Source organism: Heterodontus francisci, chromosome 5 (assembly GCF_036365525.1).
Source record: "Heterodontus francisci isolate sHetFra1 chromosome 5, sHetFra1.hap1, whole genome shotgun sequence".
In the NCBI taxonomy this organism is placed as follows: Eukaryota; Metazoa; Chordata; class Chondrichthyes; order Heterodontiformes; family Heterodontidae; genus Heterodontus; species Heterodontus francisci.
In genome coordinates, this window is record NC_090375.1 from 130812059 (window position 1) to 130827316 (window position 15258).

A 15258-nucleotide genomic window follows, 5' to 3' on the forward strand; every position below is an offset into this window, starting at 1 on the left:
AGGGGGTGCTCTTCCAACCAGCAGTCCTACCTCTTCTTCTCCCTTTCTTCCACCAACCACCCAGCTCCTCAAAAATTTCTTTCCTCATCTTGTGGTTCTGACTCAAGATGGGGTATAGTGCTGATGCCAGCAGTCCTCCAACAGCTCATGCCAGCGGCTATTCTTGGCATACAAACCTAAGTAATAATTGCCAAGTCATTTAAACTGGGGAGAAGGGCATCACAACAAAGCCAGATCCGTTCCTTAGATGATGCCCAAACTTGTGTACTTTCTGGTGTTGGTCACTGGATAGATATTAAGAGTGGCAACTCTGAAATTATTTCCCTCTCTATAACATAGTGGCATTGACGCTATTTGCTACACCCCTACTGACAACTATATCAGCTAGAATATCACAAAGCAGAACTTGGGACTTTGTAATGTTGAGTAACTAAATAGGTGGTGCATTTACCAGCAGTTCTGCAGCATAAAACAGTAGGAAGGGTGAAAAAAACTATTATGGCAAATTTTAGTAAAATGTTATTCCTGCTTTAAGTCAACATACAATCAAAAATGCTATGATTTGTCTGCTGCAGTACGGTTGCAACACTTTAGAGGGCCTATCAAACCATTTGCAGACCAAGGTGGAATGCAGGCAATGAAGTAATGGTGTTGCAATTCCATCAACACCTGGAACCAAACATTGCAGAAGATGGAAAGAGCATAAGTCTCATTTATACCCAGAACCAAACATTGCAGTGGCTGGAAATGTGAAGGAATCTATCCCTTAGGACTCAAAGGGTTAAAGACTGCTGCTTTCTAAGTAAAGGAGCCCTACTGCCTGCTGACTAAAGGGAGTCCACTGCTTATAATAATATAAAAGCAAAATACTGCAGATGCTGGAAATCTGAAATAAAAACAAGAAATGCTGGAAATACTCAGCAGGTCTGGCAGCATCAGTGGAAAGAGAAGCAGAGTTAACATTTCAGGTCTATGACCATCAGAACTGGCAAAGGTTAGAAATATAATAGGTTTTAAGCAAATAAAGCAGGGCTGGGGTAAGAGATAACAAAAGGGAAGGTGTTGATAGGACATGGTCAGACAGAATAACTGACCAGGTGGTCATGGAGCAAAGGCAAACCGTATGTTAACGGTGTGCTGAAAAACAAAGCGTTAGTGCAGAGAGGGTATTAACTGACAGAAAAATGAACAGCCCTGGCCCAAAGCACAAACATGAAAAAACAGTGGGCAGGCACATGGTAAAAAAAAACAAAATAAAATAAATAAAAAATAACTGAAAATAAAAAGGGGGGCCCCCCATCATGCAGTGAAATTATTGAACTCAACGTTCAGTCCGGCAGGCTGTAGCGTGCCTAACTGGTAAATGAGGTGCTGTTCCTCGTTGATGTTCACTGGAACACTGCAGCAAGCCCAGGACAGATGTGTGGGCATGAGAGCAGGGGGGTGTGTTGAAATGGCAAGCAACTGGAAGCTCGGGGTCATGCTTACGGACTGAGCAGAGGTGTTCCGCAAAGCGGTCACCCAATCTGCGTTTGGTCTCCCCAATGTAGAGGAGACAACATTGTGAGCAGCGAATACAGCATACTAAATTGAAAAATACAAGTAAATCGCTGCTTCACCTGAAAGGAGTGTTGGATAGTGAGGAGAGTGGAGGTAAAAGGGCAGCTATGACACCTCCTGCGATTGCATGGGAAGGTGCCATGGGAAGGGGATGAGGTGTTGGGGGTAATGGAGGAGTGGATCAGGGTGTCGCGGACACAACAATCCCTTCGGAATGCTGACGGAAGGAGAGGGGAAGAGCATTTGGTAGTGGCATCACGTGGACGTGGAGGCTGGTGGGGTGGAAAGTGTGGACAAGGGGAACCCTGTCACGGTTCTGGGAGGGAGAGGAAGGGGTGAGGGTACAGGTGTGGGAAATGGGCCAGACACAGTCGAGGGCCCTGTCAATCACAGTGGGGGGAATCCTCAGTTGAGGAAAAAGGAAGACATATCAGAAGTGCTGTCATGGAAGGTTGCATCATCAGAGCAGATGGGTCGAAGACAGAGAAACTAGTAAAATGGAATGGAGTCCTGACAGGAGGCAGGGTGTGAGGAAGTGCAGTCGAGGTAGCTGTGGGAGTCGGTGGGCTTATAATGAATATTAGTAGATAGCCTATCCCCAGAGATGGAGACAGAGAAGTCGAGGAAGGGAAGGGAACTATTGGAGATGGACCATGTAAAGGTGAGAGAAGGGTGGAAATTGGAAGCAAAGTTGCTAAAGTTCTCCAGTTCGGGGCAGGAGCAGGAAACGGCACCGATACAGTAATCAATATACCGGAAAAAGTTGGGGAAGGGGACTGTGTAGGACTGGAACAAAGAATGTTCGATATCCCACAAAACGACAGGCATAACTAGGACCCATGCGAGTATTTTTACTTGAAGGACGTGAGTGGAGTTGAAGGAGAGGTTGTTCAATGTGAGAACAAGTTCAACCAGATGGAGGAGGGTGCTGGTGGATGGGGACTGGTTGGGCCTCTGTTCGAGGAAGAAGCGGAGAACCCTCAAACCGTCCTGGTGGGATATGGAGGTGTAAAGAGATCAGGTGTCCATAGTGAAGAGGCGTCTGTTGGGGCCAGGAAACTGCAAATTGTCAAAATGACGTCAGAAGGGTCACGGATGTAGGTGGTAAGAGACTGGACCAGGGGAGAAAAGATAGTCAAGATAGAGAGAAATAAGTTCAGTGGGGCAGGAACAGTCTGAAATGATGGGTCTGCCAAGATAGTCCTGTTTGTAGATTTTAGGAAGGAGTTTGCAGCGGGCTGTCCGGGGTTGCGGGACTATGAGGTTGGAAGCTGTAGAGGGAAGATCTCCAGAGGAGATGTGGACAGTGGTTTGATGTTGGGTGGTGGGGTCATGGTCCAGGGGGAGGTAGGAAGAAGTGTCTGAGAGTTGGCTTTGAGCCTCTGCAAGCTAGAGGTCGGTACGCCATACAACAACAGCACACACTTGTCTGCAGGTTTGATCACAATCTTGGGGTTAGACCCAAGAGAACGGAGTGCAGCATGTTCAGAAGGAGACAAGTTAGAGTGAGTGAGGGGGGCAGAGAAATTGACGCGGCCGATGTCTCGCCAACAGCTTTCAATAAAAAGACCAAGAGTGAGTAAGAGGCCAGAAGAGGGGTCCAGGTGGAGGGTGAATGCTGGAGACGGGTGAATGGGTCTGTTGGTCAGGTGGAGGACTCCTGGTCAAAAGAAGTTAGCCCAGAGGTGAAGACAACGGCAGAAGAGCTCAACGTCATGCCGAACGTGAAATTCATTGAGGTGGGGGCGTAAGGGAATAAAACAAAGTCCTTTGCTGAGTACAGAACATTCAGTGTCAGAGAGGGGAAAGTCAGCAGGTATCGTGAATACATGGCAAGGGGTCAGATAAAAAGGGGTGGGGTCAGAGGAAAGTGAAGGGGAGAAGGATCTGGAGGGGCATTAGTCCCCATCAGCTGCTGGAGTTTGCGTTCCTTAACACGTGAAAGGAAGAAAAAAAGTCTTTTGTTAATGTGTTGGATAAGATAAAGGATAAAATTAAACTGCGGAGTAGAACAGATTTGAGATAAGGTGAGGCGGTGCTTCTGGAGAGAGAGGTCCACTGTGTACATGTGTAGTGCTTATCTCAACTTACTAAGTAAATAGTACCAAATACATGACAACCACACCTCCTAAGGAAAGGGTTCTCACAGTATGAGAACTGCTTGAGGAGATAGTCTTTTTTGCTGCAAGTCCAATATCTAATCTATTCTAAGACACACGTTGAAGAGTACCAACTGAACAACAAACCTACTTCATAAACCAAGGGGGCCCGCCACATGCTAACCGACTGATAAGGGGATTCATTGTTGAAAGCCCAATATCAGAATACAAGTTGAAAGGACTGTTAGCCAAGTCATGATAAATTGACCAACAAGGAGATAGAGCAGCCAATAAAACAACCAGGAAAAAAAAAAAGTATAAATAATGGAACCTCCGATTAGGTTTTTAGATTCACTTAGGTTCGCTGGAGCAGATCTCAGTTATCAGAGCAAGCTGAGCATGATCCTCCCCTTAACTGGGAAAAGAGATATCACATCAGCTCAATCGCCTCGTACTGGAACCATAGAAAAGTTACAGCACAGAAAGAGGCCATTCAGCGCATCGTGTCTGCACCAGCTGGAAAAACTAGCCGCCCAATCTAATTCCACCTTCCAGCACCTGGTCGAAGCCTTGCAGGTAACAGCATTTCAGTTGCAGGTCGAGATACCTTTTAAATGAGTTGAGGGTTTCTGCCTCCCCCACTGATCTGGGCAGTGAATTCCAGACACCCACTACCCTCTGGGTGAAAAAGTTTTTTCTCATGTCCCCTCTAATCCTTCCAACAATCACCTTAAATCTGTGCCCCCTGGTAATTGAATTCTCCGCTAGGGGAAAACAGGTCCTTCCTGTCTACTCTATCTAGGCCCCTCAATTTTGTACACCTCAACTAAGTCACCCCTCAGCCTCCTCTGTTCTAAGGAAAACAACCCTAGCCTATCCAATCTTTCCTCATAGCAGCAACTTTCAAGACCTGGCAACATTCTTGTAAATCTCCTCTGTACTCTCTCCAGAGCAATTATGTTTATGTTTAGAGATACAGCACTGAAACAGGACCTTCGGCCCACCGAGTCTGTGCCGACCATCAACCACCCATTTATACTAATCCTACACTAATCCCATATTCCTACCACATCCCCACCTGTCCCTACATTTCCCTACCACCTACCTATACTAGTGGCAATTTATAGTGGCCAATTTATCTACCAACCTGCAAGTCTTTTGGCTTGTGGGAGGAAACTCTTGTAATGTGACGAGAACTGTACGCAATACTCCAGCCATGGCCGAACCAGCATTTTATACAGTTTCAGCATTACATCCCTACTTTTGAATTCTATACCTCAGCAAATAAAGGAAAGCATTCCATAAGCCTTCTTCACCACTCTATCTACCTGTTCTGCCACCTTCAGGGACCTCTGGACATGCATTCCAAGGTCTCTCACTTGTTCTACCCCTCTCAATATCCTTCCATTTGTTGTGTATTCCCTTGCTTTGTTTTCCCTCCCCAAATGCATAATCTCTCACTTCTCCGGATCGAATTCCATTTGCCACTCTTGCGCCCCCTCAACAAAACCAATGATATCATTTTGGAGTCTACAGCTATCTTCCTCACGATCAACTACACGGTCAATTTTTGTCTCATCTGCAATTTCCCAATCATGCCTCCCGTATTTAAGTCCAAATCATTGAAAAGAATAAGTTCATTTGCGATAGTCAGCACGGTTTTGTGAAAGGTAGGTCGTACCTCACAAACCTTAGAGTTTTTCGAGAAGGTGACCAAACAGGTGGATGAGGGTAAAGCCGTGGATGTGGTGTATATGGATTTCAGTAAGACGTTTGATAAGGTTCCCCAAGGTAGGCTATTGCAGAAAATACGGAAGTATGGGGTTGAAGGTGATTTAGAGCTTTGGATCAGAAATTGGCTAGCTGAAAGAAGACAGAGGGTGGTGGTTGATGGCAAATGTTCATCCTGGAGTTTAGTTACTAGTGGTGTACCACAAGGTTCTGTTTTGGGGCCACTGCTGTTTGTCATTTTTATAAATGACCTGGATGAGGGTGTAGAAGGGTGGGTTAGTAAATTTGCGGATGACACGAAGGTCGGTGGAGTTGTGGATAGTGTCGAAGGGTGTTGTAGGGTACAGAGGGACATAGATAGGCTGCAGAGCTGGGCTGAGAGATGGCAAATGGAGTTTAATGCGGAGAAGTGTGAGGTGATTCACTTTGGAAGGAGTAACAGCAATGCAGAGTACTGGGCTAATGGGAAGATTCTTGGTAGTGTAGATGAACAGAGAGATCTTGGTGTCCAGGTGCATAATTCCCTGAAGGTTGCTACCCAGGGCTGTTAAGAAGGCATATGGTGTGTTAGCTTTTATTAGTAGGGGGATCGAGTTTCAGAGCCACGAGGTCATGCTGCAGCTGTACAGAACTCTGTTGAGACCGCACCTGGAGTATTGTGTGCAGTTCTGGTCACCGCATTATAGGAAGGATGTGGAAGCTTTGGAAAGGGTGCAGAGGAGATTTACTAGGATGTTGCCTGGTATGGAGGGAAGGTCTTACGAGGAAAGGCTGAGGGACTTGGGGTTGTTTTCGTTGGAGAGAAGGAGGAGGAGAGGAGACATACAAGATAATCAGAGGGTTAGATAGGGTGGATAGTGAGAGTCTTTTTCCTCGGATGGTGATGGCAAACACGAGGGGACATAGCTTTAAGTTGAGGGGTGAAAGATATAGGACAGATGTCAGAGGTAGTTTCTTTACGCAGAGAGTAGTAGGGGCGTGGAACGCCCTGCCTGCAACAGTAGTGGACTCGCCAACTTTAAGGGCATTTAAGTGGTCATTGGATAGACATATGGATGAAAATGGAATAGTGTAGGTCAGATGGTTTCACAGGTCGGCGCAACATCGAGGGCCGAAGGGCCTGTACTGCGCTGTAATGTTCTAAAAAAAAAAAAATACCAAAAACAGCAAGGGACAGCACTGAACCCTGTGGAACACCACAGGAAACCACCTTCCATTTGCAAAAAACATCCATCAACCATTACCCTTGGTTTCCTGTCACTGAGCCAATTTGCCACATTCCCCTGTATCCCATGGACTTTTATTTTTCTGACCAGTCTGCCATGTGGGACCTTGTCAAATGCCTTACTAAAACTACTCAGGAATATAAGGTACATGCTAATTTTAATAATTAATGGATATCCTACATAACCAATTCTAAAGATTATTCTACTGTAACAATATTTAGATTTAAAAGTTGGATTCGCTACAGGAATTTTTTTTTTTTAAAAACATCTCCTAAGAACTGTTAATGTTTAGATTAATTGTCTCACCAGCTGTAAATTGCATGTTGGCTCATCAATAAATTTCCATATAGTTTAGAACTTATAATGTCTCATAGTCTTCTGTATCACTAACCCGTGAACCACATCTCCGTACACTCTTTGGTGAAGAGGTACATTGCTGAGAAGAAACTCCCATACCCTTACAATATCTGGGACATTATAATCAGACTGGAACTTGCTAAAAAGGAGCTATCTGGGAGGACAGTAATATTCTTGTTCCTTTCCTTTGGGGAGAGTTAGACCAGACCTTTAGACCCATCTTTAGGATTTGGCTACGTTAACCTTAAGTTGACAGTGAACCTCTGAGAAGTATACCTGCTCTGGGATAGTCCCAAAGGGGCTAGGATTATAACCACAAAGAGAGCATAAGTCTCATTTACACCGAGGAGAAAGGGAAAAGGCAGAATATGGGCTGCATCCCAGCTCTACCAGAAATCCATCTCATTTGGTCCAGACTTTTAAAATTCCAGTGAGATGGGGGAAGGGTAGAGAAGATTTATTCATCCTCTCCCTACAAAGTGGTGTTTTTCAGTGACAGTGAAGTTCCCAAGCTTACCTGGGAAGTTTCCCTCTCCATTCCCTTGACAGACCTCAGCAGAACTCATACCAGTTGAGACATGGCATGAATCACTTTTGAGGCCTTCTACAGCCGCCAAACCTTCCCTACAGCAATGATAAATAGATCACACTTATAGTGAAAGTTAAAGCCGATTTATAACCTTTATTTTTTTTTTTAAAGTCATGCATCCCACTTAGGCTTCTTTACAAGGGTGCATGGCTACCACTGATGCGTTCTTGTATGTACAGGTAGGCCACACTGGCCATGCAAAGGACCCAGTCAATGGAGCACGAACGTGTGCAGCAACACACTTCAAGTTTATGAAAACTAGAAGAAAATTGTGTGCAATCAATATATTTAATTCATTTCACATGTTAGTAAAAGAACACAAATCAAATGCTTGAAAGAAAATTGAAGATTACTCTCCTAATGAGATTTCTTGCTACAATAGCAAAGCAGCAAAGTTTTTTTTTTATTTAGAGATACAGCACTGAAACAGGCCCTTCAGCCCACCGAGTCTGTGCCGACCATCAACCACCCATTTATACTAATCCTACACTAATCCCATATTCCTACCACATCCCCACCTGTCCCTATATTCTCCTACCACCTACCTATACTAGGGGCAATTTATAATGGCCAATTTACCTATCAACCTGCAAGTCTTTTGGTGGTGGGAGGAAACCGGAGCACCCGGCGAAAACCCACGCAGACACAGGGAGAACTTGCAAACTCCACACAGGCAGTACCCAGAATTGAACCCGGGTCGCTGGAGCTGTGAGACTGCGGTGCTAACCACTGCGCCACTGTGCCGCTATAATGTCAGATGCAGAACTAGAGTTCTTTGGTACTTCAAAAAGGACCAGTCAGATAAGCTATCACTTAAGAGAACCACCATACCCTATTTCAGAAATTCTTTCTTGAGGGTCATATTTTGTATTATATTTTTCAGCCATTAAGCGCACAAACAAACATACTTGACACTTCATGTTCAGCAGCTGCTCAATCTTAAAATCAATACTAAACTACATTATGTTCAGAACAGGACAAGCATGATGTCTTCGGGAAGCCTCAAGGCCAAAATGTCTTAACATCCGCAAAACCTTACGATCCCTTCCAAGTTTTGGAAAAATTAATAAAATGTACATGCAGGAACTTAATTTAACCAACTACTCACAGGCATTACTAAGTTATTTTCAAATGGAAAGTCTGTCTAGAGCTATAAGCTACTACATTGTTGGGTATTCTTATTGGGTTGGTGGGGGTGGGGGGGTGGGGGAAGTCAGAGGAGAAAAAGGAAAGAATACTATGGGTTTTTGTGACAAATAAAGCAGTAAGAAAAACAACTGCATTACTTGCCTTCAAATGGAAGCACCCTCTACCTACTGGAGAATGAAGCCCAGGTTGACAAGAGGGGGAAAGTGGGTTCCTCCAAGACAGTGGGACATAATCCAAGTATATTTTTCCCTCCGGTACTGTATAGAGATGCTCTTTTGGGAAAAGGCATCAGTGCTTTTCAGGACATGGCAGAAAACAGCAAGACAGTTAACTATTTACAACATATCATCCTCCAACAGGAGGAGTGGGATCTTGGTATGTAGAGGATACTTCCATTCAAGAAATGAAGACAAAGAAAGTTTAGATTGCCTACCTTTGCTCTTCATTCCAGCATCTTCCACAGGTCACACTGTCAGTAGTATTTAAGAGGAGGGGATGGTTGTGGGAGGAAAGGCAACCTTCTCAATCTAGACGAAACACCTTCCTCCAGAACAGACCTGCCAAAGTGCAAGTCATTCTTAACCAACAAACCCAAGGAATAATGCTAAGAAAAACTATATGGGTCGTTCCAAGTCACAGCCTTGCTTGTGCAGTTTATAGTAACCTAAAGGTTAGCCTATGATACAGATATAGTAGAATGACTATTAAAATTCTACTTGAAGACTTCTACATTCTATATACTACAATGCAGAATATATTACAGCAGTTGTTTCTCCAGTCATTGTTTCAATATTACAGTACCAGTAATACGTGTTCCATTTGATACAAGTAGTTGGCTTACGGTCCCGAACATTAATGTTAGCCATAGTCCTATTTGTAGCTATAAAATGAAATCTATGCTCGAACACAAGTTCCTCAAATGGAGGACAAGAGAACGGAAAACAATTCTACCACAAATTAAAATAATCACTTTAGGTATAAATTTCCAATATAGCCTGAGGACATCTACCATGCCAGACAAGAACCAATGCCTGGATTTCACCTTTCCAGTTGAGATAAGCACAAGATGAAGAAATGGGAACTGTAGCATTTTTACTTTTTGAAATGCAGAAACTCAAAGAAAATATGGTACATAAGCTGACAAAGTACTATGTTGAAATCCCAAGGAAATGTTGAATGAACACAGATTTCCAAACTTTCTTCACAAAACAGGATACAAAATTATGTTCCTATAAATGAACAATCTTGAGAAAAGCTGGAAAGACTGTATGAGCTGCATTATGAACCCCCACTAGAACTTGGCTGCAGACATAGACTTAAATGATATGGGGCTGGATATCATCATGCTGGCAGGGCTCCCAGCGCCGGGCCGAAAAGGCATGGGGAACCCTGCCTCGGCTTTTCGGAGCCCCCCCCCACCCCCGGCACAATTTAACAGCGCTCAAACACTTTAAAGACAGGAATCCCGCCTCCCACAGCTGCTGGCCCATCAGAGGGCTGGCAGCTCAGTATAAGTGAGGTGGGTCACTGGGGCCAGACTGGCAGGCCTTAACAGGAGGTGGGCACATTTAGTGCAGGGCGGGGCTTCACATAGGTGGAAAGTTTCCCAGCAAGGGCCCATGGGCCACAGACTGTCCACAGAGGAGGCCCCAACCCGGCAGGGAGAGTGCCTCACTAAATCCCAGTGACAGCAGGAAGAGGCCCTTAAATGGTCAGTAATAGGCCACTTAAGGCCCTCAAATGGCCTCTGGGCAGGAAAGCCGTCAGCCTATCCCACTCACAACTAAATTCCGGTGCGATGGAAGGCAACGGGCCCTCCGCCCCTCACACCCGCCGCAATTCTACAGGCCCCACTGCCTCTGAACCCATCTCCAGCGGCCCATTAAATTCAGCCCATTGAGTGCACTCCATAATACCCAAAGTTTCATGTAACAATAGATGCACATTTCCTTAAACTAGAATATGGCTAGCCAATTTCCCAAGCTAGATTGAATGAATAATTATCAATTTCTTTTCAAAGATATTTGTGTAGTTCGTACAATATTCAATATTTCTTCCAAGTTTTTAGGGGATCACAAAATAATAGAAAAAGAAATAATATTGACTGTGGTGGCTTTCGATAAAAGGCCATTCATGTACATACAAGGAATTCAAGTTGAAATAACAGGGCCAGACCTTGTTTATTTCTGTGACCCAGGAATCCGTGTTGAATCCCACTAGTAAGATGTGAAAGGTAAACAGCTCGTCCCGCCATCCCCATTGGTCCCAAGATGGAAGTGTTATTGTTGCCAAGGGATAAGAACTGGGTTGGGGCCAGAAGAGTTAGGCTTTTGTGCCCATCTACTTCTAAAAGGCACCCAAAGTTAGGTCAGAATGTTTCTGCTACACAAAGTCCTTAAAAAGGTCTTGGTACAAGTCTTTCCTTGATCTACAGGCAAAATAATATATATCCTGAGATTTAATGCAGAGCAGGTTCCTAAATTAGATACAATAGATGCATACTGCTACCAACATGGTACAGTGAAGTATGGTGTACCATCACATCTCAACTCCTACCAAACTGAAGGCAGAACAAATTAAGGAATTTTAATGCTCAAAAGAAAATGTTTCATTACAGGTCAGCTAGTACGGTGCACTTCTTCACATAAAAGCAGTTTTAAGAAAAATATACATTTGGTTCATGAACAGATCAAAGAAATGTGGAATTACCCTTCTGTTCAGCAGCAAGGACTTTTGGGGGCGTAATCACCAAGCTCCACTAATGCTGATTTATAGCGAGTAGAGTTCCAAACAGGTAGCACATAGGGAGCTGATTAGAATTTACAAGTGGAATCAATAATACAGCATCCGAGATTTGACCCATCTTTCAATCAGAAAGTAGAGACTAAGTCTTTGAATGAGGCATGTGTAAAATTTAAGGGAGCAGGCAACATTTACTTTTACAATGTATAAAGGTTCCTTAAACTTGATAGCAAATGCTACTATGAAGGACAGGTCACCATCTCAAGCTGGTTGTTTCTTCTTCTTCTTGAGAGACGGAGAGAGAGAGAGACGGAGAGAGAGAGAGAGAGACGGAGAGAGAGAGAGAGAGACACAGAGAGACAGAGAGAGAGAGAGAGACAGAGAGAGAGAGAGAGAGACAGAGAGAGAGAGAGAGAGACAGAGAGAGAGAGAGAGAGACAGAGAGAGAGAGAGAGACACAGAGAGAGAGAGAGAGACACAGAGAGAGAGAGAGAGACACAGAGAGAGAGAGACACAGAGAGAGAGAGACACAGAGAGAGAGAGAGACACAGAGAGAGAGAGAGACACAGAGAGAGAGAGAGACACACAGAGAGAGAGAGACACACAGAGAGAGAGAGACACACAGAGAGAGAGAGACACACAGAGAGAGAGAGAGACACACAGAGAGAGAGAGAGACACACAGAGAGAGAGAGAGACACACAGAGAGAGAGAGAGACACACAGAGAGAGAGAGAGACACAGAGAGACACAGAGAGAGAGAGAGAGAGAGAGAGAGAGAGAGAGAGACAGAGAGACAGAGAGAGAGAGAGACAGAGAGAGAGAGAGACAGAGAGACAGAGAGACAGAGAGAGAAATTTCACAAGAGCACAGGTTTGTAGAGACTTGCAGGGTGAAATTACACCATATGATGTTAGCATGCAAACATGTCATTGAATTTGTACAGTAATATCATAACATGATTTCAGCCAATTGCACGATTCACCAGCAACTTGGAAAGCCAAAGAATACTTTGCACCTTGTGCAAATCTATCAAGTCTTAAAAAAAAACTATTTTTTAATTAATACCATACCTGAAAAAGGTTTTTGCCAGTAGGTTTGGAAAATTCTAAGAAGTCATCACCGTTGGAATTAAAAAAGAAACAGACTTTGGGAAAACTCCAGAGGATGAAATAGCTTTATACAGTACCGAGGGACAAAATCATGAGCGTACTCAGTGGTTCTCCCTGTTGTAACCTGGATTCAACTACAAGGGTACTGGAACAAGCAAAAATATTGAGATTCTCTTCAAAAACAATTTAGTTCTGAATTGAAAGTAATAGTGTGATAGAGAGATCCGAGCATTTCAAATTTCAAAGTGTGCACCATTTTAAAGAGGAAAAAAAGTACATATACAAGGGGCCAACTGGCATTTTTGTTCCAACTCAGTATATTACTAAATACTTCAATTTTGCACTTCTAAAAGTTTTCCATTTTGAATTGATCTCAAAATTTCTGCAGCTACTCTCGTAATCAAATGCGGCTGGCGACACTGGACATGCACAAATTTCAATTTGGTTAAATACAACATTTCTATATGCATTTTGAAAATGACAAGTTTTAAAATCAATTTGGAAATTTAGAAATGAGTATCTATTAATTTCAAGAAAAAAAAATACCCTATATAGTTCATGTGCCCCAAGAAGAGAGCAGAGAGGAAGCAAAGTTAGTTATAATTATAAATTCAAATCTACTGTATAAAATACTGAAATTAAATTAACAGTAAATATTTAATTTCTTGTCATGTGTAGAAAAGGTGAGCTTTTTTTTTTAAAATAAAAAGTCATTCAGTCCAACAATACTAGAATAGGTTTTGACAGTATGAAGAGATACCATGATACACTACTTCAGTCTACAAAGTACTCTTGAGAACTGCAAGTTTTGAACAAACTACACATATCTATAAAGCTCAGATATTTCACTATTAATCCAGACAATAAAAGCTTTGTATTCACATCCTTCAAATTAAGTATATAATTAATCAGCAAAAGTACAATAATTATTGCATAAATAAAGAGACTCAAATTGAGTATTGCTGAAAATAGAGACAAGTTGTCAAAGCTTTTCGTCTTGCATTCATCAAGACAATCGGAAGAATACCAATGTAAGGGAAAACAATGACTTTATACCTGAAAATGCCTAGTCTACCTCAGATTACCCTGAAAGGGTAATGTATCCCAAATATTTGAGCAACGGGTGAAGCTAGCTATTTCACGCTACTACTCTGCAGTAGCGACATGTGGTGCTCACCACTAACAGGATGCTGCGTCGAGCCAAAAAGACGTCCTGCCTATGACACAAATGAGTAGCGTGCTATATGAACTTCAATGCCAGTATGATGCTAGGTATACAGGCCCTAGGTCCCAAAGACTGGCGGATCATATCAAACAGCATGTCCCTTCCGCTGTTCGCAACAGGCAAGGCACAAGCCGTACCCAGCCAGCCCATTCTTGCAAAACTCAAAACACAGTGACCAACATTAGATGTGATTCCGCAATTGGACAACATTTGCTGAATAATCCTCAGTGTGCTAAGAATTATGCTGACAACCAATTTAAGATAGTCACTAGGGCTCGCAGTGTGGTACATTTGCGCAAACTGGAAGCTACATATATTAATACACAGCGCCCTGTTCTTTGCAGACAGAAAGAACATGTACACACATTGTGCCTGTTTCAGCTAAACAAAATAAGTGACAGCCATTCACTGGTTCATTCCTCAGGGCAATGCCTCGATCAGAGTCAAGCTGCCTGGTATAAATGTCAAACAAAGCTTGGCAGTTAACTGTCAGTCATCGTAAACTGGTGCCTCTACCATGGCAATGCCTCTACCAGAGTTCACTTACCAACCAATCAGCATTCTCTTCTCATACAATATAAAGTTATTGTTCTCCCTTACATTGGTATTCTTGCGATTGTCCTGATAAGTGCAAGACAAGAAACTTCAACAACATGTTACTATTTTCAGGAATATTCAAGTTCTGTACTACCAAACGACTATTAGGATTCAAATTCTCAGATTTAGTAACTGAGAATGATTACCATAATTTCATCCTTGTATTTCAACTGTAAATACAAAATGGGCCCAAGGTTGGTGTTATTGCACGAGCATAACTGGGTGCTAAAATGTGACTTTTACACAACATTTATACCATAGCAGAAAATACTTTTCCCCACCATCATACCAATAAGAATCCAGTTACAAAAATCCAATTCAGAATACACTGCCTGAAAATGTTAAAACTGCCCAATGATTGCTAGATCAATGGGCAATTTTACTTCTCATTTTCCTTGGGAGCTGGGACTTTTATATGTGGTGTAAAAATTTAACTTAACTCCTGCAAAACTTTTCATGTTAAAGAAGAAAAGAAACATCGGATTGTCTAGCTCTGAATAACCAAAATATCAAGACGCACAGGGCTTTGTCTTGTTGTTTTCCATCACAGAAAACTGTAATAGTCTTCAAGTAGATCATCTTCATGGTATCTAAAATTCATCAACCAAAGTTAATACATGCATCCCTCAGTACAGAAAGTTCTGGATTATCAAACTTGTTAGAAGCATAAACCTGGATTGATAAACATTCAAAACATTCACAAAAGCCAACTGACAGTTAATTTTACTTAAACTATTATAATCCAAAAAGAATAGAAACTTTTTTTTTTTTTAAATGCATAGCTACTCAAGTTTACTTGAAAAATTAGAAGTCTAACAAGAACTAGATATAGCCTGGAAAACAACAAAAATATTCAGTTCCATTAGAGTATCAC

At 42.7% G+C, this 15258-nt stretch overlaps 1 protein-coding gene across 3 annotated transcripts in view; it reads right to left on the reverse strand.

Moving 5' to 3' along the window:
- Positions 1–15258, reverse strand: part of tpd52 (tumor protein D52) — a 276898-nt gene that overhangs the window by 169616 nt on the left and 92024 nt on the right. Inside the window, exon 5 of one of the 3 annotated variants that reach the window (XM_068032093.1) lies at positions 9145–9268. The exons of the other annotated variants lie outside the window; for them this stretch is intronic. Coding sequence (XP_067888194.1) covers positions 9184–9268 — 85 coding nt within the window. The 3' untranslated portion in view covers positions 9145–9183. The remainder of the gene's footprint in view (positions 1–9144; positions 9269–15258) is intronic. 3 annotated transcript variants of the gene reach the window in all.